General features: G+C 31.9%; 1 protein-coding gene across 1 annotated transcript; it reads left to right on the top strand.

The window, feature by feature from the left end:
• The first annotated feature begins 894 nt into the window (after positions 1 to 894).
• On the top strand, positions 895 to 24,568 carry LOC124360290 (protein sarah). Its single transcript, XM_046813793.1, has 5 exons — positions 895 to 1,118; positions 5,369 to 5,602; positions 7,211 to 7,384; positions 18,145 to 18,313; positions 20,139 to 24,568. The coding sequence occupies exons 2-5, from the start codon at positions 5,375 to 5,377 to the stop codon at positions 20,267 to 20,269; spliced, it is 702 nt and encodes a 233-aa protein (XP_046669749.1). The 5' UTR covers positions 895 to 1,118; positions 5,369 to 5,374; the 3' UTR covers positions 20,270 to 24,568.
• The last annotated feature ends 2,753 nt before the right edge of the window (positions 24,569 to 27,321 follow it).

The following is a 27,321-nucleotide window of genomic DNA, read 5'->3' as shown; positions in this document are numbered from 1 at the left end:
GGAATGTAAATAAATAAATCAATAAATAATCTCCAATATATTTTTTTACGATAACGAAAAGCCGGTAGAATTTTTTTAACTAAACTACTTATACTGGTACTTTAGTTCTGATCGACACAGCCATGTAATACTGACATAATTTGAAATGTAAGTTCTACTATATTATGGTATGCTGTAATCACGACAGATATTACATAGGTGCTTCAAAGTGTCTAGTGAAACCCCAAATATTCAATACTGTATATACGATTCTTACTTCCACAGAACCGTGAAATGAACGGCATTTTGAAGATAAAGACTTAATAATATATTGTTTACCTTTTGACAAATACACCTATTCAACACTATTTTATGACTTCGTTAATTATTACGACTTAGGTTAATATAACTTATATTGTAGTGTTTTCGTAGGAAGAAGATAATGATATCATTATTATTTTAGGACAACCTTGTATGTAATAGTACCTTAAGAGCTGGATCTACGCTAAGCATATTCATTTTTTGAGAAAATGTGAAGAATGCATTATACATAGTATTGTATAATTTACTTACGAGCAATACAAAAACACGTAATTCGGTTTACTGATGTTTTATTAATCTATTGTATTGGTGGTGCACTCGGTATATTACGAGAAGAAAAGGCTTAATCCTTATAACGTTTGCTTAGTAACAACTTTTATCGATTTGTTAAAATGGAGATTCTGTTGGAATGTAAAATAAAATATAACAAGCCAGCTAGAATTAATCCAATTTAGTATTGTATGTATGAACTTGTGCTGACAAAGTAAGCAAAAAGAGTTGAGGTTGAGATATTTTCTTCATTCTGAATATATGACATTGATATACACTTACGACATAATAGAATATACTGGGAAGTCGAATTTTCTATTCGAATGTTTATCGTCTGCTTCTGCCATGGAATTTTGTTGAGTGTCTGCTGGGTGTCATAGATTTTAAGATTTATATGAATTTATAATATCAACGTTTATACAAAGACCATTTGACAGTCAAGTGAAGTATTTCATTGAACATGTTTATATTTGGTCAATGAATTGTACAGTAAACTTCTCGTAGTGGATGATAATAATTTAGTAACTGTGATTGCTCCTGCCATTTTTGTGAGTATACAAGACAAAAACTGCTTTAGTATTAAATTAGATAATAAAATTAGTATATTTTGTATCGTGACCCTTAAAATTTCAATTTAACTATTTGACATAAACCTTATTAGAGATATAGATCGATGTAGCGTAGGTTACAAACATTAACCTAGTGGCAAATCCATTATTTTCGAGTCAATAAAGTTAGTCTCCTTTGAACCAGACCTACATATAATAATTTTTGTTGAATAAAGATATTCAAAGTAATTTCAATAAATATTTAATGTATTAGCTTGCAATTCAAATGAAAAATTTTCTTTTTTTTTACCCTAGAACTGGCATGCACTCTATCCTTAACTAGTTTTTTGGCTACAGTATAATAAGTGGCCACCACCACAATTTAATCACGATTATCGATTTTAAATATTGATACTATCGAATACAACATTAACCAATAGATATTCATAATTAATCATTGCCGGCTCTTTCATTAAATTACGTACTGAGTAAGCTAGTGACGTCATTGTCAGTTGTTGTTATAATCATTTATGTAGTGAGGGCTGCAGTATAATAAGCGGCCACCAATTCAATCTGATGATGATTATCAAATGATATGGAATCATCGATATTCATGACCATCTAAAGGACGGAAAGCAAAATATTGGACCAAATAACGTAATATTTATTTCAAAGAACAATATAGTTTGGCTAGTTTTCAATCTTAGAAATTAATGTATAAATATTAATATAATTTACAAATTAAAATATAATATATAATAACTATAATTACAAGTAGGCTAAACAATAACATTAACTTACCTTATTTATTTTCAAGAATAAACTTTACTGCTTGTGAAACAAATGACACTTACGGCACTGTTATTGCTGCCATTATTCAATAATGTAAAACATATTATTTTAATTTTGATTTTATTTTCAAACATGTTTTTGCTTTTAATAAATTTTGAATGATGTTGTCGAATTGAATTAAGTTTTAGGCTTTAGAAATGGTAATATAGAGAATCTATGCTTTTATATGTAAATGAAATGAATTTGGTTTTTAAATTCTATAAAATAACTAAGTTGTATTTAAAGTACCTACTCTTGAGCTGTGTAGTACTAATTATTACTTCAAAGAGTAGACATGTTTTATAGCATTTAAAAATGCTGCACTTAAATGGATCATTACCAATAATCATAATTTTTTGTCGATATATATTTTCTGCAAGATGATCGGCAATGCACTCACTTCTGAGACCAGTTTTTGACAAAAACAGCTGACAATGATTAACCTGTCTAGGAGTACTGACGGATATATCCGTCAAAGCCTACTATTGTCTAGGGTCTAATAGAGTAAGCAAAAGTCGTACCAAATATGATTTATGGCACCAGGGAGTAAAAATCACTTAATAGTTGTATTCATTAAAAATGTATTGAAATACCAAATTCATGCATTATTTGCACCATCTATAGGCTACTTTATAACTTTACTTTTTTTAGATTTTTGCCAAAGCATGATAATTTCTGAAACTCAAATACTCAATCAGTGCACTCACAAAACGTTTTTTTCTTTTGTGCTCACTCATAAAAGAAGGGGTTTTGATTTCATGTAACCTGATAAGACCACCTTTAGTCCAGATAATCACTCTTTTTACCACAGTATTCAAAAAACTGTATTATTTACACTAGTACAATGACTGAGAATAGCTTATGAAGGAGTTGACATTTTGAGAACAATGACTTGACATTTTGGCGGTAAAGCTGTGATTGCATATCCTGTCGCTAGGGGCAGCACCCTACACAGCAATAATTACATTAAACGTTTTCCTGTCAAAATAGTACGTAAAACGCCACTAGATAACGTAAACAGCCATCATATTGATGATCTGAACAAGCCCGTGACGGACGGTTAAAACCGTCATTACTCTTTTGCCATCAAACGGCTATAATCGTCAGCACTCTTTTGAAGCCACTTTCAGCTACTCCTCAACAGGTTAATTATGAATATCTATAACGTTTGGGTAAGTTCATTGGCTTGTCTCAACCAATCGATTGTTTCAGGATGGCGCCCATTTGCGATTGTCCAAATTTCAGTCTAGGTTATTTTTAACATAAATTAAAATTGAGAAAATTTTTAAGCAATTTAGAGCTACTGTTATTCTTAAAATTTTCCATAAAAGCAGTCATTCAAAAGTTTTAGAAGAATAGAATAAAATTAAATCTTTATAATAATTCAAGGTAAAAGCACTTGTAAAATCTATCTTTCTTCTAACTAAGCCAGAAGGGAAATTTGACCTCTTGTCTTAGTTTCAAAAATTGTACTATGGCTGTCGTTATAACAATTCTCCATATATTGGGTTAATCTTGTAAAATATTCATAGCTATTACTTAATCATCTTGAAACATACAAAGATTAAAATAAGCATATAAATTGTTTGCTTTATATTAATTATTGATTATGGTCAATCGAAGATTTAAAAGGACAGCAGGATTTCAATGCTTTTAATTATTCATTGTTCTAGACACTAATTAAAACTTAATGTTCTACAGAATGAATGTCCATAAAATTGCATCATGTCGTGAATTTTTCAATGGGATAGTAATAATTTTGAAACTTTCTATTGGTTGAGAGACTTATTGGTAGAGAACTTATCAGAGTAATTTATTGTAGTTTATTCATGTGTATTGTCTTTGTACAACTTTTAGTTTGAATTGGCTAGAAATTATTATATTTCACCACTATTTCCGTAATATTACTGTATATTATTCAACACTACACCATTTTAATTCAATTATTTACAAATACAGACACAATACTACAGTTTTTTGTATATAAATATTTGTTATGAATTTCTAAAAAATGCATGCAAAACATGAAACAGTAACCTGCTACATTAGAAACTGCCAAATCTAGAGTTCAAGAGGATTGAGAGAGCTCTGAGCAGGTGGGACAGATAACTAATTCCTAGTACTTGTAGTGGAGCGGCAAATGGCCAGCGGGCTGCTTATTGCAGAAACGGTACAAAAACCGGAAACAACAATGTTGCTCATGCGATTTAGCGATCACAGTTTGCGATACTGACACAAGCTCAACCTTAAACAATATATCTCAGACTAAGTGCATTAAACAAGTTTATTGCCACAACCCAGACTTGCAATGATATGTCTCATACTATAGTTTTAAATTTCTTAAACTGTACAAGTAGTTATTTGTTCTCTCTTGGAATATATTTATTGATTTATTTTGCTACCTTCTTCTTTGAATTAGTCATTTCCACACTTATTTAATCCAGCATTAGTAATTTATTTTAGGAATTATGAATACATAGTGAGCAAAAGAGTGACTGTCTTTTTCATGTAATAACTAGTTTGGTGTTTGTGTGATGAAATATGTTTTTAATGTACATTTAAAGGGTTTTAATTTTGTCTTATGCTATTGAAGCTTCCATGTAAGTATTATGGCAATTATATAATTTATGTATTTTTGTATATTATGGTTGTTGGTGTAAATTTTCTTTTCTATCAAAAATTATTTTTTACACGTTTTAAATTGAATTGATACAATAAATTACATTTCCATAGAAGTTTTAAAATATTTAAATTTAAATTTGTAATAAGTATAAGTGCTTGTCCATTGTTTGTATTCTTCATTGAAGTTAGTCTTTATGTGCTTATTAAGGAGATTTCAATATATTTAAGAATAGTAAAAATACTAGTTCAAAGACAACTAATTATTATTTTTGAACTTAGAAAATATTTACATTTTGTTTTTGTTTCTTTTTGAATAAGTAACAATGAATTACATTACGTCCTATGTCACGAATATGTAAAAAGGATTTTAATAAAATATGCAAACATTTTTGTCAGCCAAACATGTTTCAAAATATTTTGTAAGGTAAGGGCATTGTTAGATTTTGTTTGAACACAACGGAACATCAATCCAATGCCTTTCTCCATTAAGCATGTTTGATTTATGTGGAAAACTTTCTTCTGCATGTATAAAATGCTTAAAAGCACTGTTTTTGAGATGTAATTTTAATATTTTCCTGAATAGGGCTTCCACATATGCCTCTTTGCTTCTGATAGGTATTCCATAATCCCCCCTCCCGCATTGATCACCAGCAGTTTACAGTAGTGTCACTTTTAGTTCTAAAAATAGAGTACTGTGTAATGGTACTGTGATTATCTAATGTTTTTTTAATGGTTTTTAATAAATTAATAACTGAATAGATAGCAAGTTGCAATAAAATAACATAAGATGATTTCAGATTGACATGGATGAGGGCAGAATGAGTGTGGATTCAGATGAAGGTGAAATGATAATTAATGAAATTGATGGGTTACCAAATTTACATCCCAATTATAATGATTTGGAGTTAAATCAGCAAACATCACGCCATGAAACGAGAACAATAGATGATCTGATACATGATGAAGATCTACCAACATCTATCATAGTAACGAATCTAGACAATGCTGTATTTAAAAATGATGAACTGAAGGTAAATATTTTTAATCAATAATTCTTGTAGTTTAGTAATAATTTGTTTTCTTATGACTAACTGGTAACATTACAATAAGTCTTGTTTTCAGGAAAAGCACAAAACATTCACTACTGTTAAACAGCTACAGACTTCTTAGTAAAAATTGTCTGAATGTTTACGTGTTAACTCTTGGATTATTTATAGTAGTGCAAAGAAAAAAGGATTTTGCGGACACTTTCTAATGTTCAGTGGTACAAAACAACCATTAACACTACATTTCCGAGATCTGCAATCTGATCTCTTCTTAGGTGAATACCTAACCTAACACATAACTACAATCTACGTTAAAATAAGCAAATCATACCACAGTTCTATTTGGTTGGCCAGTGAACGCAGACTTATTGTGACCTGTATTTTGTATTTCAGTTTTAATAATTAGTGTTTAGTTTTATTAAGTGCATTTTTTAGAGTTAGTATGCACAGAGTAGACACACAACATGGTTGTTTTGGTTCCTGACTTTTGCTTGTCAGAATGCTCTGGTATGATTTGTTTATTTCAACCAAGATTTTAGTTATATGTTAGGTTAGGTATACACATACACATATTTATACTTATAAATTGACGCCTAATCGAATTGACGCCTGATTGAATTGACATGACAAGGTGGAAAAAGAAATGAATATTAGCATACCGGACTATATATGTGTACATATATGTATGTACAACAAACAGCTCTCGAAATGATTTAAATTTAAGGAATAATGAATTGGCACACCAACTTATATTAAAATCGAAACAACCATATGGACTTAATATTCGCTAAATTATTGTTTTCCACTTGAATAATTAGATTGTGATACAAATTTACCTAAATTCAAAATTATATTAGGTATATTATATGTTATTATTGTTAAATTAACGGCGGAGCAAGTACTTTTTGCGATTCAATGTTAATTGAAATTAAATAAGGCTCTTGCCATTTATACAAATTTAATGTATATATATATATATATATATATATATATATATATATACATAAATAAAAGTCGTTTGACATGTATTTGGTCTTCCGATCATATGTTAGTTTGCTTATTTAAACGCATATGTGACAGATACGGCCAAATACGAAATAATTGAATCGGAAAAAGTAAGCGCTCTGTGGTGTAATGGTAGCACATTCACCCGGCAAGTGAGAGATCCGGGTTCGACTCCCGGCGGAGCAAGTACTTTTTGCGATTCAATGTTTATTGAAATGAAATTGAAATTATATATATATATATAAATTGTTGGAATAGTAATCAAAAGTATATTCTTATAATGAATAAAACTCAAGTTATATCAATATCTTGAGTAATACAGTTTGCCAACAAAATGTGAAAGTTACCAAATTGCTTTTTTATTACTAAAACATGCAATCGTTAGAAAATTATTAAGTGTATTACAGACTCTTGTACAATCCTTTAAAAATATGAACAATAACTACTTACAAGGACTGTATAATAGATGCCCTAGTATGTCATTACAATTATACATACTGTCATGAGGTAAAGCTTGCCAAAAAATTAACTACATTTTCCTGAATCAATAATTTATTAAAGGTTTATTTTTTCTATTTAATTTTTCAGAAAGAAATAGAATTGCTGTTCAAACAATTTGGGGAGGTAGCTTCGTTCCAATACTTTCGCAGTTTTAGGCGAATGAGAGTAAACTACGATTGCCCCACAGCTGCAGCTAAGGCAAGGATTCAGTTGCATCAGACTCAGTTTCTCAACACTATAATCAATTGTTATTTTGCTCAGGTGGGTATTAGCCTCTAATAGTCATACAATGTTTTACTTGTTACTCTTAATTAAAAATTAAGACCTTTTTTTGTCATTATATTATAATTATATAGTAACCTGGTTTGATATATATATATATATATATATATATATATATATATATATGTGTGTGTGTGTATAAAGCTGATAGAGAATGGCAAAAATTCGATATTTTCACTAATGTCTGAATATCAAATTCCGATGTACTGATAGTAGTTGTAGGAAAACTTTGGTGTATAGAGGTTGTGATGAGTAAAAGTTTCAATTGCAAAAAATGAATATTTATTTATTATACTAATTAAACTGTAAATGTTTCCTTTATTCAATTTCAGTACTGATTTAAAATGGAATTAATTACATAATTAATGTTTATCACTATAAAAGGTTTATAGCCAACATAATTATCCAAGCCATATTTTCAAGATATTGAATTTAATTTTAAATACAGTACCAAATAAATTTCAAATGATCACCATTTTATAAAAATAAAAGTTGATGAAATAAATAAAAATACTTCTTGTACAATATTGTAAAACTATTAACAAAATTGTTCATAAATGTAGCAGGTCCTTTGTTGTGATTTTTAAATTTTTATTTAAATATTTATTTTTAATTACTATTTTAATTAATTACTAATTAAATTTTGAATTTAAGTTGAGTTTCATTTAATCATAGGCATATTAAAAAATTACATTATGAGTAATCTACGACTCAGAGTCACTTTACGGGGAAAGTGAATTGAGCAATACTACAAAAAATGCTACTGATAGTGAAATTTTATAATTTCTACATATTTTACTTTAACTATCTTAAATTTTGATGGTCAACAATTAACTTTCAAATGAAAATTAAAAAATATGAATTTGAATTTTTTTTGTAATTGAGGCTCTCACATACCCTTACACCTTGACAAATTCAAAATGACTCACAAGTGACTTATACAGCATTAAACAGATCTCTTTCTATAAAAGTGTCCCCTAATCCACTTAAAAAGTCTAAGATTTTATTTAGATGCTACAAAGTCAACATGCTGAGACATTAACCCTGATCTGGCAGTTGAAACCCCTATAATAGCAGGTACTATTTTGCTAGTTGTGCACATCTTCATTCAAACCTATGTAGAATGGTTATTATTGAAGTAAAGTATATTATTATGTGTTTTATTTTTCAATACAGAACAAGAAACATTTATATACAGTACATTTAGATTATTTTTTTAATTTCAATTTAGGTTTTTGTTTTTAATGTCACTAAATTATTCTAGAATAAATGAATCACAAATAAAACCATTGTTTACCATATAGTTTATACAGGCGCATGCATGTGATGATTTGTTCTTACTGAGGAGGTGGTGTTTGCAGAATAAAATGATAGTCAATACTAATAAAACTAAGTATATAAACTTTAATTTTAGAGGACTTTGCTTTGACACTCCATTGATTTATCATTCAGAAGTTTGTAAAATAAATAACTGTAAATGTACACCTTTAGAAAAAGTAAATTCATTTAAGTATCTGGGGATTATTTTAGATGAGAAAGTTACATGGGAAAAACATATATTTGAACTTCACAACAAGATTAAATTCTCGATTAGAAAGTTTTTTTATCTAAGAAATTTTTGTGATCCATCCTTATTGAAAAATTTATACTTTGCGTTAGCACATTCTCGTTTACAATACGGTATAAGTTGTTGGGGTGGAACTTTTAAAGTGCATATAGATAAACTAAGAATATCACAAAATAAACTTATACGCGTCATAGCAAGTAAAAGCTTCAGAGAGAGTTCTTTTCCTCTTTATTCGCAACTAACAATTTTGCCAATACAACATCTTTATGTTTTTAAAGTTTTGAGAGAGTTTTACTTGAGAAGTGGTAATAGAGGTAACAATTTAATTTATTCTACCAGAAGTATAAATCTTAAACTGTTTAGGTTACCAAAAGTCAATAAATCACAATTCAGACAATCTTTTTCCTACGCTGGTCCAAAAATATTTAATCAGTTGCCTTTGCACATTAAGCAGATAGAAAACTTTAAGGCATTCTGTGCACAAGTAAAAAAGTGGCTTTTTAGAAAACCAGAATTAAGTTGTTTATTTAGAATACTATCATAACTATATCAGTAAACTTTTGACATGTTAATAACTGTATAATTTAATATATTTTAATTAGATATCAAGAAAAATTAGTGTAAATAATTAACTATTAGTAAAATATAATAATTGATTTAAGTTCGAAGAATGGTTGTGGACGCTGCAGAAGCTCATATTTTTAGATATGTTTTAAGAAGCTAGACATAGAAATTAATTTTGTTTTAAACCTGTAAATAGGATATTAATTGTTTTATTTATTTTAGATTTTTATTTTTTTTCTCTCGCTGACCTCACTACTTGTAAAAGAGGTCAGTGTATTTTTCCTATCATTGTTAAGTTAATTCAATTTTGTAAGTTTATAGGAAAATAAATCATTTATTCATTATACATGCAAACTTAGAATTCACAAATACAAATTTAGAATACACAATAAGTAATGCCGGTGCATCACTATAGTGGACATAGTCCTCTTGAAATTATAAAGTTTGTTTACAAAATAAACACTTATAATTTACTTATTCCTTGAATCTATACCACTTGACAAATTCCACAAGAAAAAGTTTGATGTCGTTTGATACAAACACAACTCAAATAATATGAGAAACAACAAAATACTAGTGACTAGTGAAACTAGTTGTTCCATATAATAGGCTCAATCGGCTGAGAACAATAATACAATACAATACAATACAATATACTTTATTGCCAGAAACAATTTTAACATTGCATAGCATGCGTCACATAATAATAATTGTATATTCATTAAAATAATGAAATGTCTTATGCTAACGATTTAATTTTTAAAATATTGTAAACAATATTGATTTTAGTTAACAATAAAAGTTGTCAAGCAGTAAAATTAATATATAATAAAAATAACTTTGGACATCAGCGCCCCTGTACTACCGCACATTAGAGCTAGTGAGATGGTCCATGAATTCACCAACTGTATAAAAAGAATGAGACACTAAAAAGTGTCGCAATGTAATTTTGAACCGATTTAGATCATTTATTGATTTTATTTCTTCAGGGAGCCCATTTAGAAACTTTATGCCGGCTTGAGAAGGAAGTTGCTCGTATCTTCTTAATCTATGCTGAGCAGGTCTGACATTTTCTCGATACCTCGTATCGTAGTTGTGAATGTCACGACCTCGAACCATTTGGCTCTTAAACCGACAATTTACAGTAGTCTCCAGTATATACAAACATGGCAATGTTAGTATTTTGAGCTCCCTAAATGAATTTCTACACGACTCTCTAAAGTTTAATTTAGCAATAATTCTAATAGCTCTCTTCTGTAAGACAAAAAGTCTGTGGAAGTCGCCATTTGAACAGCCACCCCACAATATAATACCGTAGGATAAATGTGGGTGGACCAAACCGTAATATGCAATTTTCATTATTTGATCTGAACAGTATTCGGCAAGACCTCTCAAGAGATAAATATTACTTGATAGTTTCGCACAAACACTGTCCACATGGTTCCTCCAAGTCAACCCTCTATCGAGGTATATTCCCAGGAGTTTCGTACAGTCAACTTCATCCAGGACCTTGTCGTCCAACATCACAGTAGGTCTGTACTGAAATGGTGCAGTGCTTCCACCAAAAACCATGTAATTTGTTTTTGAACAATTAAGTTTCAAGTTTATGTTTTCAAAGTATTGTGTACATACATTTAATTCTTCGTAAGCTTGAATTTCAACTTGAAATTTTGACTTGCATATGAAAGAGAGAGTCGTGTCATCTGCATATTGGACTATGTGTCCTTTATGAATCTTTGAATTCAAATTGTTTACGTACACCAGGAACAAAACTGGTCCGAGGATGGATCCCTGAGGGACCCCATATCTAAGACTGGTTGTACGTGAAAATGAATTTTGAACTGATACTTGTTGTTTTCTATCGGAGAGGTATGACTGAAGCCACTTTAGCGGCAAACCTCTAATACCTAATATGTTATACGTGAGTCTGGAGAAGTCTGTGGGTTGTCTTTTACCCAGAAGACATGTATATTTCTCTTTCCTTACTTTATTCATGACCAGTCTGTGGCGTGAAAGATGACACTTCCAGATTTGGTTGGATTGTTTGATTCCAAGCTGTTAACCCTCCATCTGTTAAGGCGACTAGTGCCCTTCATCTTTTAGACAACTAGTGACCTCCATCTGTTAGACCACTAGTCAAATTGCAGTCATGTTTTTAATCTAACTTTTGCTATCGAAAATAAGGCTTAAGTAGGACAAATATTATATAAAATTAACCGCAATGTTCCATATAATTGGGTAAATCCCTTTTTCTAAACTGAAATTAAAAAGCGAGGTCAGGATAGGCACAACAATCTAGCCATTTCCTTGATAATAAAAGTGGGAATTTCATCCACACCAGCAGAAGTCCTCACTTCTAGCCTTTTGATAACAGTAATGACATCCTCAACGTTATATTTAGTATATTTGAAAACTACTAAACTACCAATGGTGCTAGAGTAAAATTCCTCTTCCATTACATTCACATCAACAGGTTGATACACTGAGGAAAAGTACTCCCTGAATCTGGCACTCTGGATCAGATATGACATGGGCATAATCAATCACTGCAGGGACAGAAGTAGGATCACTCCTAAGCCTATTCACATCCTTGTAAAAGTTGGCTGGATTAGATGTCATCTCCTCGTGGGCCATTTTCTTACAATGAACTAGCTCAGTCTTGACATGTTTATTTTTTGAAAACTTAACTACTCATTTTGAAAATCTTGAAAATATGTCACTATTATGGAAACAAAAATATAAGAAATTTATGATTGTTTGTCCCAAAAATATTAAATATATTCTACAATAGTTACTTATTTTAGTTGTTTTCTGGAGAGAGAGAGAGAGAGATGTTCACCAATGAGTTGGAAGCTGGACCTCAGTTTCTCAGCTCCTCAATTACAGCACAAGATAATTTTCCATGCCCTGACGTGAATTCATAGGAGCAGCATGAATTAATTTTTTTATCACTTCATGGTTTTTTATGAGAGGGTCGAGAGACTATTTGAACTAAAGCCGTAATTGTTAACACTGAAACTGAAACAAATATTAATGGTTTTCAATGATGAGGGTGACTATTCAAGATAAACTTTCCATTCAATAATTGTAAGAGCCACGCCTTTGAACTCACTGGGTACTGACTGACAACTGAAATACACTCTCATTCTGTTCAGTAGTTTGGTGTATTTACAGTCACCTCACACTTAACCAATTATATATTCCACAATTTTACTGCTGTGGTGCTACAATAATTGTAAGAGCCACGCCTTTGAACTCACTGGGTACTGACTGACAACTGAAATACACTCTCATTCTGTTCAGTAGTTTGGTGTATTTACAGTCACCTCACACTTAACCAATTATATATTCCACAATTTTACTGCTGTGGTGCTACAATAATTGTGGGTCTGCCATTGTCAGACCTAACCCTGGCAACTAAATCTATAACTTATATAAGAGGTCGAACCATTCTCTTCGTTTTGTACCATTATTTTGTCAGCACCATTAATTTAAATCACTGACTATTTTATTTAAGTAGTCAATGCGCTAATTAAACCCAACTATACTCCTGCTAAAAAAGGAAAAAAGAACTTTTTTAGCGTTTCATTGCAAATGGCTATGAATAAAACAACGTTTAGCTACTCAAGACTTGGATCAGATTAAGATAGGGGGAGTCTGTCAAACCCCGTCACAAAAACAGAACACCACCTGTGTGACTCAAGGCTCCAGCCAAACGACAACTGACCAACAGATGATAGGGGGAGTCTGTCAAACCCCGTCACAAAAACAGAACACCACCTGTGTGACTCAAGGCTCCAGCCAAAACGACAACTGACCAACAGATGATAGGGGGAGTCTGTCAAACCCCGTCACAAAAACAGAACACCACCTGTGTGACTCAAGGCTCCAGCCAAACGACAACTGACCAACAGATGATAGGGGGAGTCTGTCAAACCCGTCACAAAAAACAGAACACCACCTGTATGACTCAGGGCTCCAGCCAAAACGACAACTGACCAACAGATGATAGGGGGAGTCTGTCAAACCCGTCACAAAAAACAGAAACACCACCTGTATGACTCAAGTTCCAGCCAAAAGACAATCCGACCAGCAGATGACTCAAGGCTCCAGCCAAACGACAACTGACCAACAGATGATAGGGGGAGTCTGTCAAACCCCGTCACAAAAACAGAACACCACCTGTATAACAAGACCACTGGATACCCCAATTCAGGAGGGTAACAGAACTGTTGTGGAAGTACAAATACATCACCAGGACAACTACTCACCTCCACAACATACCATTAATAGGACAGTTCAAAAACAGTATTTTTTAGAAACTGTTCCACAGAAGAGAACGCGCTACAAAACTCGGGTATTCATGAATTCAATGTTCCAGACACAGAGAAATACACCCTCTTTTACCAACCAATCAAATGCAAAACACAATTCACGATATTACACCAAAATACAGACAGAATTGCTAACAAAATTAATAGAATGAATTCTCTCCTGGAAAATACAAAAACCAGATGTTTTGATTGTAACCGAACACGGCCAAAATAAAGAAACACTCCTGAACACTAGGCTTATTGGGTACACACTGATTTCTGACTACAGCAGGAAACAGCATCTAAAGGGGGAGTAGCTATCTACACGAAAGAACATCTTAAGGAAAACAGTGTGGCTATCATCACTATCGAAGATCTCTCAATAGAAATGGTGTGTGAAGTGGGCTGCCATTAAGCAAAAAGTGGGCAAGTCAATTTTCATTATAGTAGGTATTTACAGACCAGATAACAACCTCGAGTCTGGCCTAGAAGTGCTAGCTGAAGCCCTAGAAAACTTACAGTCTCAGCAACACCCCATCATTCTAATGGGTGACATAAATATCGACTGCCTGAAAAATCAAAAACGACACAACACTACTGATCGAGACCCTGGCAAGCTACAACCTCTATAGAAAGAACCTCCCTGCCACTCGGATAACACCAAACATCAAGAACATCCATCGACTGTGTATGCTGCAACATCAGAGAAGAAGAAATCACTGTAAAGGTAATAGAAACCAGCATATCAGATCATACGGGACAACTGTGTGTCATAAAGGGAAGAAAAACTCAAAACGCCAACCACAACTTGTTGGAGGGGTAGAAACATGAGTCACAGAAACATACTGACAATGAAACATCTCCTTAGTCAAGAAATCTGGACAGAAGTATACAACTCCAATGAAGTTAATGAAGCATATGACAATTTCAGCCGAACTCTTCTTGCAGCACTCAATCAAGCATGTCCAGTGAAACATACCAGGTGGCAAAAGAAGCGGAAACAAAAATTAAACACACTCTCCACAACCCTAATGCTCAAAAATTGAGGCAAAGATTTCTTTTCGCTCAAAACGCTTACAACACCACTGGTAGCGAGGAACATAAAAGACACGCTGCCCATCTCAAGAAAGAATATGACTTGCAACTCCGCCACCTAAGACAACAAGACACAATAGCTAAGATAACAGATGCGGATAATAAAACAAAAGCCATCTGGGATGTCATAAACTTAGAAAGGCAGCCAAAAGAAATACAAAAATGCCCTCACCAACTCGAGGTAGGTGGCCAGGTTACGTCCAGCCCAGTGTGGATGGCAGACTATCTCAACAACTTTTTTGTCAACATGGCTGAAGAAAAACCATCATAAACAATGGGCTGAACAATAAACAAACCATTTACTCCGACCGAAAATAGTTACATCCCCAACCTGACACTGAAGCCAACTAATTCAGAAGAAGCTGCCAAAAATTATTAGTGGATTGAAGTCAAAGCCCTCAGCAGGATACGATGACTTATCTACCATAGTCCTGAAAAAGTGCCAAGACGAACTTATAGAACCACTGGTGCACATTTACTAATCTATCTTTTTCATCAGGAGTTTTCCCGTCTGCCCTGAAACTTTCAAAAGTGTACCCCAAGTTCAAACAAGGTGATGCCACAAAAGCAGGCAACTACAGGCCTATCTCACTAATCCCAACCATATCCAAAGTAATAGAAAAATTAGTGCTGATTAGACTTCTCGAACATCTTTCAAACAACAATCTCTTAACAGAATATCAGCACGGCTTCCTACCTGGTAAATCTACAACCACAGCACTGATTAATCTTGTAGAGTTCCTACTAGATCAGCATGAAGATGGGAACACATCAACTGCCATTTTTTCTAGACTATAGTAAAGCCTTTGATAGTCTTGACCATGAACACCTTCTGAAAAAGTTAATGACACTTGGAATTCGTGGGAACCTCAAAAAGCATGGTTTACCAGCTACTTAACGGAACGAACACAAATGGTTGAGCTAAGATACAACAGTAATAGAGAAACGGAAAAAGGTCAGGTCAAGCACAAAAAAGATCACAAGAGGTGTACCCCAGGGCTCTGTGTTGGGACCCATTATGTTCATTCTCTTCACAAATGACTTCCCTAAGTTATATACAGGAATACAGCAACTGCATCATGTATGCTGATGACTCAGTGCTCTTGCTCGGCAGAAGAAACTCCTGGTCAACTAGAAATAGATGCATACACAGCAGTGAATATGGCTATCCAATATTGTCATAACAAATGACCTAGTTGTGAACGAGAAGAAGACAAAACAGCTCATTCTAGGGAGGTGTAGAAAAAAAACTCCAAGGCTACCAGAGACCGATGACACCACCTTTACCAAAGTACCTTGGGTAACAGTTGACCAAGACCTTTCTTGGACACCACAACATCAACAAACCTCTGCAAAAAGCTAAGCACCAGACTGTATGTAATACGACGAATAAAAAATATAGGAAACACACCATGACCACGAGGATTGCATACTTCTCCCTGTTTGAATCCTATATCCGCTATGGGATAGCAGCTTGGGGAGGGACAACTTCTGGCAACCTGCAACGCATACTTTTGAAACAAAAAAAAGCCATACGAATACTGGGTAATCTCCAACCACGAGAGTCTTGCAGGGATGCTTTCAAGCACCTCAAAATCTTAACAGTCATAGGCCTGTACATCCTGGAAACAGTAACGTATGTCCACATCAAGGACTCCAGGCATAGCAGAAAGGGGTGAGCAATTCCATCACTACAACACCAGACGGGTCACTGACTACTGCCTTCCTGTGCACCGACTCCGCAGCACTGAACATAAGCCAAGTTACATCGGCGCCAAAATGTGGAACTGTTTGCCAGAGATGCTGAAAAAAGTGGATCAACAACAATTCGCTCGTCACTTGAAGACCTGGCTTCTCAATCGACCCTTCTACAGCATTGAAGAATTCATGAGCTGGCAAACTCAACCAGACTTTTGAAAAATTACTCAGAATTGTACTTGCTCCTCAGTAATATTGTATGACACTTTACTTATCTTGACGATAACGTAATAAAGATATTTTTGATTTGATTTGATTTGATTTAATATATTGTTCCACTTTAGCAAACATTTTTAATTTTTAATTATTTGTAATGACTGAAATGAACTAGAATTGAATTTAATATTTTAATCTAATTAAATTTATTATCCAACCAAGACATGGTATTATTTAAATTATTTTCAAATTTAGTAATGGTTATTGATCCTTGCTTCACAATTTAGATTTTATAATAAAATTTGATTGATTGACCCACTTCATATAGTACTTATGCAAAGAATTACTTGTGTTCCTTAGAAATATAATGAGATGTCAGAATTGTAGTTTCTGAAAATTTAAATACATTCTTGTAAAATAATATGTATGTTAATCCAAAATTTAAATTAATTACAATAAAATCAAACAAAAACACACAGCTAAGTTATGTAATAAAATTAAAAAGAAGCCTTTGAAATACTTATCTTAAAGTTAGTAGTACTGTAATATTAACTCTATAGTTTTTATAGTCTGTAATTTTCATGGAGTTGTATTTATTTACTTTAGATTATTGGAATTAGTAACCTTATTTCTATTGGTAACAGAATTCAAATATTGTTGTTTGGCTTTTTGTAGGAGTAGCTATCTAACACATAATTTAAAATAAAACTAGATTTGTCTACTTTCTTATTCAATACAGTTTTATTTAACTCTGTAAAGCAAATGTTAAAACACTGCATATTAAACTGGAGCAATAAACATTAATGCACCATGGGTTGAGAGTTGCAGGTTTTAATATACAAATTTGCCATCACATTTATTATATAGAGAAAATAACATAGAAAATGAAAAGTCTAAGAAGAATTTAGAAAATGCTACTCATTGAGGAATTACTGAGGTTCAATATGTCAAGGTACTACATAAGAAATGTGTATACAAGTAAATAAAACTTCTAAACTGTTGTTGTAAGTGTATTGTCTTCATTATATTTTCCTCGGTTTAGACTTGATGAGTCTAAGAAAGTAATTATTTACTTCACAAGATAGTTATAACAGTAGGAAAATCCATTTCTTAATATATAAATAAAAAATTAAAATAATATATTTTATTTCAAACACTAAAGACCAGGCATTTTGTAATTCACTCTTTTGTTTTAAATATGAATATAAAATTGCAGTGTAAGTTGAAAAAATTAAGTAAAAGTCTTGATGTTTTCTGAGATGGGCGACATGTGTTGATGGTTGCAGCCTGTGACACCAATAGATGCAGCAGACCAGCACCTGCAGCCCCCTGCTCTCACAAAGCAGTTTCTCATCTCTCCCCCAGCATCTCCTCCCATCGGCTGGGAGCCACGGGATGAAGGGGAACCTCTCGTCAACTACGATCTCTTGGCAGCTATAGCCAATCTTACACCTGGTAACTTGTAATTTACAAAATCTGTAGATTTAGAGTGTGTATTATCATGTAATCATACTAAATTATTGTTGATATTTGTTAGAGATTAATTATTACAATATTAATATTAACTGTTACATACTTATTCAGCATTCGATGTTGGCTCTATGTTCATACTTCTTGGACATATCCAAACAACCCCAATTCTCTCCATGCTAAAATACCATGTTCTGTACAAAACTTTTTGGGGAGAGAGAGATCAGAATCTCAAAGAGTTAATAATTTCTACCATCAGTGACGTTCAGTAGTAGGAAAAGTACATAATTTTGCACCCCATCTCATCCGGCTACTTAATTCCGAAGCTTGAAACTTCCAACAGGGAGGATTCATGGAACTCCTTAGTTGGAAAATATTTGCACCATTGGATTGAGTACCAGGGACATCCAAGAAATGCTCTTTCCAAATAGTTCAGGTTTCAACTGACATTATTTTTGAAATTTAAACAAAACAAAATTTTGGTCAAAGCCTTTTAAGACTTGTTTTAAGATAAAAAAAAAAATGTTTTGATCATTATATGAGGAGTCCTAGGCATCTGAATCAGAATTTGGGACTGTCTGATAGTCAGACCAAGAAACTGTTTAATATAAGAATATGTTGAACTTTTTACGATGAAAGATGACTTTAGAAAATTACATGTTTTTTATTTATAAAAAAAATTTTAAAAGCTTGTAATACTTTTAAATTATATTACATTTCAAAAATATAATTGATTTAATTCATAAATCAATAAAATACAAGTACTACTCCCTGAAGCTATAAGGTCAGGTTTGTAAAGTTCCGCTGGACGCGTTCATACCTGTACACTTCTTATCACTCGTCTGAATCTCTTCATTATTATCAGTTTGTCTCTGACATTGAAGAAAATAGTGCTGCCCCCATTGCTCAAGATTGGTTACTGTGCGGACCTTACTCTTTTGCAAATTACAGGGAATGTGAAAAGTTTCTACAGGCAGTGCTCCACTTCATATTCTACTGTAAAACAATTGGAAAATGTTCAGGTTAGATTACATTCAAAAATACATATTTTGAGGATTGTCAAAGAACACTTACATTAGAGTAAGGAGAGTACAAGATGGATGCCAAAAATTCTCTCAGCTGCTCAAAAAGATGAACGTGTTCACTGCTCAAATTAAATATTGCAATAGTTACTATACTGACCTACAGAATGTCTTGGAATCAATTGTGACTGGCAATGAAACAATAGTCCTAATTTATGATGAAATAAGTGTTTCTCACTTTTTCAGTTGTCTGTAAAGTTTTCTTAAACTATAATTTTAAAACTGAAAAATGTTCTAACAAAAAAAATTGATTGTACCATCTTAGCTCTAGTAGGCCTTCTGTTACAGTAATATCATAATCCTATTGAATAGGAAAGATGACAGTATCTATAATCTAGTAGGAAGGGTACTGGGGGAAGGAGAGGGTTAGCCAGTGCTTCATAATTTTACAGGATAATACTCTAAATGTTTGACTCTCTTTGTTTTCATAATTTATTTCTTGTTACATTTAACCCTCTTCGTTTGAATATTGTGATTAGATTTTGTACCTTTTCTACCTAGTAGATATTGCTCAATAGAATAGGAAAATTGTCTATGATTGTCTTTTCTTTACCTGTATGCTTCATAACTTATATTTTCCCATTATATATTAGTTTTAAGGTAACATATAGGCAATAGAAGAAAGTTGACCTCTTGGGCCTTTAGGCATTCCCATTTATTATATTTTTTATGGCAATGTAAAAAGTGGCACAGAACTGAAAATATTGTTTGTGTGGTTGGTTTTATAGGTGAAACCCATGAGTTGCATGCTGCATCTGGCAGTCAGCCTGGCATCGTGGTACATGTATGCGAAGAAGGAGTAGCCAAGGGTACCAAGGGTGCTCGAATATCCCACACGCGTTGCCCTGACCACAACTAGTCTCCATTACTTTAGTACTATTCGGCATATCATGTTATTTGTGATCTTAATACTTACCTTTGGTTCATATCGATTTGTTGGTATTGTTAAAACTTTATTATGGGAAGAACATTGGATTTATTCTTTTGCAATATTTTTTTAGTAGAGCTAAGAGAAAATTACTGTGGGAGAAATATCTGTTATCCCCTATAAATGATGTCTAAGTATAGTTTTGTTTCAAACGAGCAGACACAAATGAACATGTCTGCATAGAGTTAATTAGAGTTGTCTTCGATGAACTGAATCTGGCTTTTAGTCCAAATGCTCTACATAATGTTACATTCATATGCTCCAATAGTGCATAATTAATTACTACTTGCCGTATTAACAAGAAATGAAGTAGAATATTTTTTAACGTTAGCTGAAATTTACAGAATTATGTATATTAGATTTAATGTAGGTTGTAGTTTTTATTGTAAATAAACTAATATGTATATATATCTTATCTATATGTATGTTCACAAAGTTATTTTTTTTATTCTTTTTTTCAACCTGCAGAAATCAAAAGATATCCTTCTTCTTTAGATGGCTGTGCTTAGCTCAATAAATATAATCAACAATGCAAAAGACAAAATTGTACCAAAATTTTAGAAAGTGAGTCATTAACAGTTTATTCTATCTTAAAAGAGATATAAGTTGTTTTATAAATGTTTTTTTATTTAAAAAATTATAACTCGTATTATTTAAGAGTAGAGATTAAATAGTATTTTAAAAACTATTGTAATTAATAATTTAAGTTACATTAAAATTTGATCTGTTACCATTGAAATAAAATCTAAATACCAATGACCTTAATATGTTAATCATGTACAGTTTAATTTGAATCTCATTATTTTGTTTTAACAATATCGTGGTGATTACCTTAAAGGAGTTCTTTTCCAAATGATTTAAAACTAATTACGAATTATGGATCTAGAAAGTTTTCATTGAAGTGCATCAACAATACTTAGTTCCCATGGGTGCTACTAGAGATGGAGAAGTCTAGTATGTCTGCGTTAATTGAGGTACTCCAGTTGAATCTCGTTCAAAGTAAAAAAATGACAAGACAAAAACTTAAGTAATTCGTAGCCCATAGGTTCCTCAATTTCGTGGTCATTGGCTATTAATACCTAACTATTTTTTAAGTTCATATTTTTTCCAATAAACATGCAAAATCAATTTAATGTATAAAAATATCATGTGGTATTATATTGGGTAAATTATTTAATTTGGTTGCATTATACTGACCATTCTTATAATCGTAACATATGTAGCCCTTTGAAACACTGTTTTTGCAACTTTTCATTGAGTCCTTTACAGGATTAAAGTAAAGTCATCTTACACCTAAGTAATTTATGGCCATTTAAATGAAGAAGAGCAAAACTTTATAAATACAATTTGCTATAGCCATTAAAAGTAAACCCAATAGTTGTTTCCAGAAAGAGTATTTGCTTATTTACAGTAAGTAATCAAAAGTACTTATAATTTATATAACCATTATTAATTATAGAAACAAATACCTTTTCAATGTTTTAAGGTGTTATATTTTGCCATTGAATACTCCTTTAAACTTTATATCAATTTTTAAAGATTAATAGTAATATTATTTGTGTGTTTTCAAACTTTGCAATGTGTAATGTATCAGTGAAGAAAATATCATACTCAACCACAAGATTAATGCTGGAATGTTGGAAGTGTTAATTGTTCAGAGATTCAAGCCCTTTTTCAATTAAAAACTCTAAAATGGGTGAAATTAAAAATTACAAATTTTTATAAATAAACGAAAAATCTGAATTTTAAGCAGTTTAAACATAAATGTAGACCCTGAAAACGTTTTTCAATAAAATCTCCAATGCACAAGCTGGGGCAATATTAAATGACTTTAAAATATTTTCATTCTGTTCTTAAAAGCATTAGTTTTATAAAATTCTCATTCTTATTTTTTTAATTTCCATTCTGTGTAGTCCAAAAATGTTAATTCAAATTCGTATAATGCAGTGAATCAAAACAATATATTTCGAGCGTTAGTTCTTGCCATTGCAATCGTATAAAACTAATTATATCTGATTTTTTGTGTTTCTTAAAAACTTTCATTTTGTGATATCCTTATATTGCATTCAATAGAAACTGTGCTGGATCATCAGCATATAGCCAGTTTCTTTAAACTTGTAGTATTGTTCTAAATCATTGGGCAAGTTTATAGTTACTTTTAAAACAACGTGAAAGTTTTATTGACCCATTGCGGATCACTGACTAAACATCTTTGAAAGCAGTAGTTTTGCCTAGCGGCATGGTGAAGATCTCAGGTCGTAAAAACGATATGCTTGTGATTGTAACTCTGAATAGTTCTAATAATGTCTTGTAGACAGTGTTGGGATTATTTATTAATCTAATGAATGTTCTAATGATGGTCTCTCAATAAACACATTTATAAATATTCTACAGATCACAGTTGTATGTAGAAGGTGAAAAATCAATAATAATACTGTAAATAATAATAATAATAATATAAATACCGGACGGTTTGATACAGCATGACATTACTGTTCTGCTGCCAACGTTGACATACAAATTAATTCGCACTTGTTGGGATACGTACGGCTAAAAAAAGCGACCCGCAATGGATTAATATTATATTGATTAGTAGATTTTTTAGTTCTAAAATAAACAGGAGTTTGCACCTAATATTTTCTTATTTTACATCAAATGTAATAAAAATGCATTTCAGAATTTTCATTGGTTGCCAAAAAACATGACATAACCAAGAAAAGAAATCAATGTAAATAGTTATTTTTTTTAAATAGAGAAACCTATTTTATATTAATATGGAATTTATTTGATTTACAAATACCAATATTAAATTAAATCAAATGCATTTTATAAATGTGTAAGACACTGATTTTGGTACAAAAGATCTTTGTTCAAATGTACTTAACATAAAAAACAATCCTCATTACAATAAAAAAAATTATAATACATATTGTAACTTAAAAAAAGAACCAAGTCATAGTTTACAAAAATCTATATAGGCCAAAATTATGTTCACACACATATTCTTGGGATTGATTGGTTGACATTGTTGTCAGCTTGTCAGAATAGTGTTGCATGACTTTATACACATGAAATACATCATAATTTGGGCATTGTCTGAAAGGGTAGTATTATGAAACTTTGGAACGGAATTTCAATGAATATTATAAGTTGATAATAAAATAAAATGGACTAGGTGCAATAGGATTTCTCTACTGAAGCTAAGGACCATACCAAAATTAATTATTTTCTTTATTAATTATTTTTAGTTTTAAAACTATTTAACTTATTCTAATGATATGTGTTTCACAAAAATCATTGTTGAATAACATGAACAATTTTCGGTATCAAATCTAAAACATGTTGTGGATGTGCCTCAGAAAGCTTCATAGTTGTTGATTGCTCACTTTATTGTATGTAATTTTAGTTTTTTTACCAAGTATTTGTTCCTATTAAGTTTTATTTAGCATTTGAAGAGATTTTAGTAGAAACGTCTGGAATCTTAATTGTTTATGGTAAGAATTCCTTGACACTTTAAAGTGTTTAGGTATTAGTTTTTGAATTGTGTGTATATAATATTATGTCAGTAATGAAATAATTATTTTCATATGTGTGTTATAATATAAAGTACTGTGGTTTTCTGACTGTAATTTATTGAATTTCAGCACAATGGATGTACAAAGCTAGATAGAGTGTTATAAGCCATTGAAATTCACTATAAAGAAGAAATTTTGTTGTAATAATATAGTAGGCACCCTTCCTCATACTCAGTTGTGAAATAGTTGGGCCTCCCTCATTGACATAAGTTACACACATAAATTTATTTAATTTATTGAAGTTTTAATACCTTTTTTTACTCTAGCCCAAAAAGTAACATTAAAGGAAAGAATATGCTACTTTTTTTTTTAAGAAAATATGTTCTACTTTTAAACTTACTTTTCCAAAAGACTATAAACCTGTATGGAAACATTTATAAACATCTTGTAGCTGAGAATCAGTGAAACCCGAAGTGTAGGCTACTGGTCCAGACAGGATTATGAACCTGTCCCATCTTTAACCAGACTTAAAGCCTGGTTCCACAGCCTCAGACTGGTACCACAGTTTTTCAGTGAATGAGTCTAGGGTGACTGCTGTATTTCAGTAACAACTTTATTAAATGCTGGTAATTGGAATGGCAGGAACATTCTCTGATACATCAGTGTCTTTAAAATCAAAATGAGTTTATTTTGTATTAAAGTATGTTGAAGTGTATTAAATTGTTTATTTATTTATTACTTAATTGCACCACATTATCCTATGTTCTTGAACACTGTGTAATAAATCCATCACGTGATAAAGTGATGTTGAAGAGTTTTATGAGACCAATTTGGCTTCCCCATTGGCTTCTTTTAGCAGATAAAATAGTAAACGTATTTTATTTAATCAGTGTTGTTTAAGTTGTATTTTACTACTTATTTAAAGCAGTTGAGGGACTCATTTGGAAGTGGGATAAGGTAAATGTTTACATGTTATGGAATTCTCACTTCTTATTTATTGCACATATATTAAGGTATTTATTGGCAATTTAAATTTTTATTTTTCAATTCAAGTGCTCTGGTTCATGATGAAATTTGAATACAATGAAACCAGTCTTATCTTTGTTTATGTTGTGAATGTGCTTGTATATGTCAAATGTCTATGGCTATTGCGAGTAATTTTTGTTTGACGGTTTTGGAGAAAGGGGGATGTTAATGTCTCTTGAGCCCATAGTACGTCACATGCTAACCGCAGCCCTTCATCTGAGCACATGTATGTTTTGATTAGTTTTAGTTTGGAGAAACTAGATTCACTTACAACAGACAAGGTTGGTTAGCATGATTTTCAAGGTCAGAAACAAATTTGACACATCAATTAGATTTTAGTTATTGCAGATGTAATTTAGCACATCTCAAGGATTTAGCAATAGAAAAGGTCACTAGATGGAGAAGAGACAGATTGCAAAAATGAGTTGATGTTGTCCGAGCACAACCCCATTTAACTCTAGAAATAACAATGGTTTGTTCCTATTTGTGGTGCAGTATTTAGGTAAACTGAGTATGTTTTTGAATAGTTATTTAAACAAATTTTTGAATAATTATGGTATCCACCAGTGCTCTAAATGTAAAATGTTATACACCATTTACTTAAGATTGAAATTTAAAATGAAATAAGAACCTAAAAATATTCCAAAGTTTGTGTGCAAAAGTTTTTGTTATAAAATGTCATGAATAAAACGAAAAATCCAAAATATACATTTTGTTCCAAATATTCTGCAGATTTCAGAAATACAAGATGTATGTTTTTATAAAAAACAAAGTTTTTATAACAATTTGGTATGAAAGTTTACACTTTTATCTACTATTCTACATTATCCCCATCAATTTTGAGGGTAGTTATCATACCAAAAAAGCAACTTTTTTGTATACCATTGTCATAAAAGTTTGCCCTGGTTCAACAGCAACTGCAACATGATCAATTTGACCGCTATTGTCATTGTGGCGCTACTAATCTTGAAGATGCTTCTTCTTTTAAAGCTTTGGCAATGGGAAGATTGTGAAGGATACAGGATTTTTCCTGACATTTGCCATTGTTCAGTGATACAAGAAATCAGTAACACTATATTTTGAGATCTGCTCTCTTTTTCAAGTGTGTAACACTCATTTATTTTTTATATATATATATATAAACATTCCGGAAGCCAATAGGGGTTGAGCATGCACTGAAATCCGACACAGTTTTATTCTTGATTATTGATCCTTACTAATGTACTATAGTGATCATGAAATACAATTGTATCGTCAATGTGGTCGACAACATCGGGGAAAGGGGAAACTTGGTGGAGTACGTGATTTACTTTTGCCACCTGTATCTGAAGAACTGTGAGAGATAAAACGTTGTAACCAAAGCTATGTAATAGTTAAAAATGTTTTTATTTAATAAATAATAAAAATGAAAGGTTATTTAATAAAGTTGTATATAGTAGTTTTTGAGGTAAAAGCTAGGCTTCACTTTTCCAATGAATTATTAAGTTTAATTTTTGTTGAATTAAACCAAAAAAGCTTCTAAACATATACTTTTAGTATCTTTTAACCCCTTAACAGTTTTCTGACATAGACAAAAGCTTGTAACTGGAATAAGTATGGGAGCCAGACTAACCTTGAGGAGGAGTAGCAGGAGAGTCACATGACCGACTGTACGATATTCAGCCTTATTCTGTTAGTTCTACAGCTCCACCAATATTAATCCAGTTACTTTCTACCACACCTTGTACTTTTTTTATCCACAAAAAGTTACTTTCACTATCCGTGTTTATGTCATCATCAAGCCAATCGTCTATATTTGCTTCAGATATTTCCATGGTACAAAAAACAGTAGAAAAAACCATAAAATACTCCAGGATGGGTGACATTCAACAACATATGGCACCTATCTGCTCTGTGCGATTACAGTGAACTCACCAAGGTGCAAACACTCATGACAGAAGATCAAGGAAGTGCTGACATCTAGTAGAAAACTGTTTTACAGTTTGTTATTGATGATGGAAGGTATGAAAGGATAATAGTATTTCAAACATTGCATCGTTATATATTACAAAATGTATATCACAACGTTTCGAGGATTGAAATCTATCCTCTTTATCAAATGAGAAGATACTTAGTACATCAATTCTATGTTTATAGTTTGTTATTGATGATGGTAAGTTTGAATGGATAATAGGAATTCAGAAAGTCCCCCCTTTGTTATTTCAAAGCATTTAATGATAGTAGAAAAGACCAGACCTACTTGTGCAACGCTTGGTTGTCATAGTATTGCTTCTTGCGCAATAATACAGCTCACAATGGAATGCAGGAACAATATAATGTTTGCTTAATATTAAGTTCAAAAAACCGTGAAGGGGTTAAAATTGATTATGCATTGTTAATAGTAATTTATGACTTGTTAGAACGTGAAAACAATGACCTAAGTCATTTACTTCCACAAAGGAC

Source organism: Homalodisca vitripennis, chromosome 4 (genome assembly GCF_021130785.1).
Source record: "Homalodisca vitripennis isolate AUS2020 chromosome 4, UT_GWSS_2.1, whole genome shotgun sequence".
Lineage (NCBI taxonomy): Eukaryota > Metazoa > Arthropoda > Insecta > Hemiptera > Cicadellidae > Homalodisca > Homalodisca vitripennis.
Note: the sequence above shows the minus strand (reverse complement) of the source record. Positions and strands in the feature narration are given on the sequence as shown.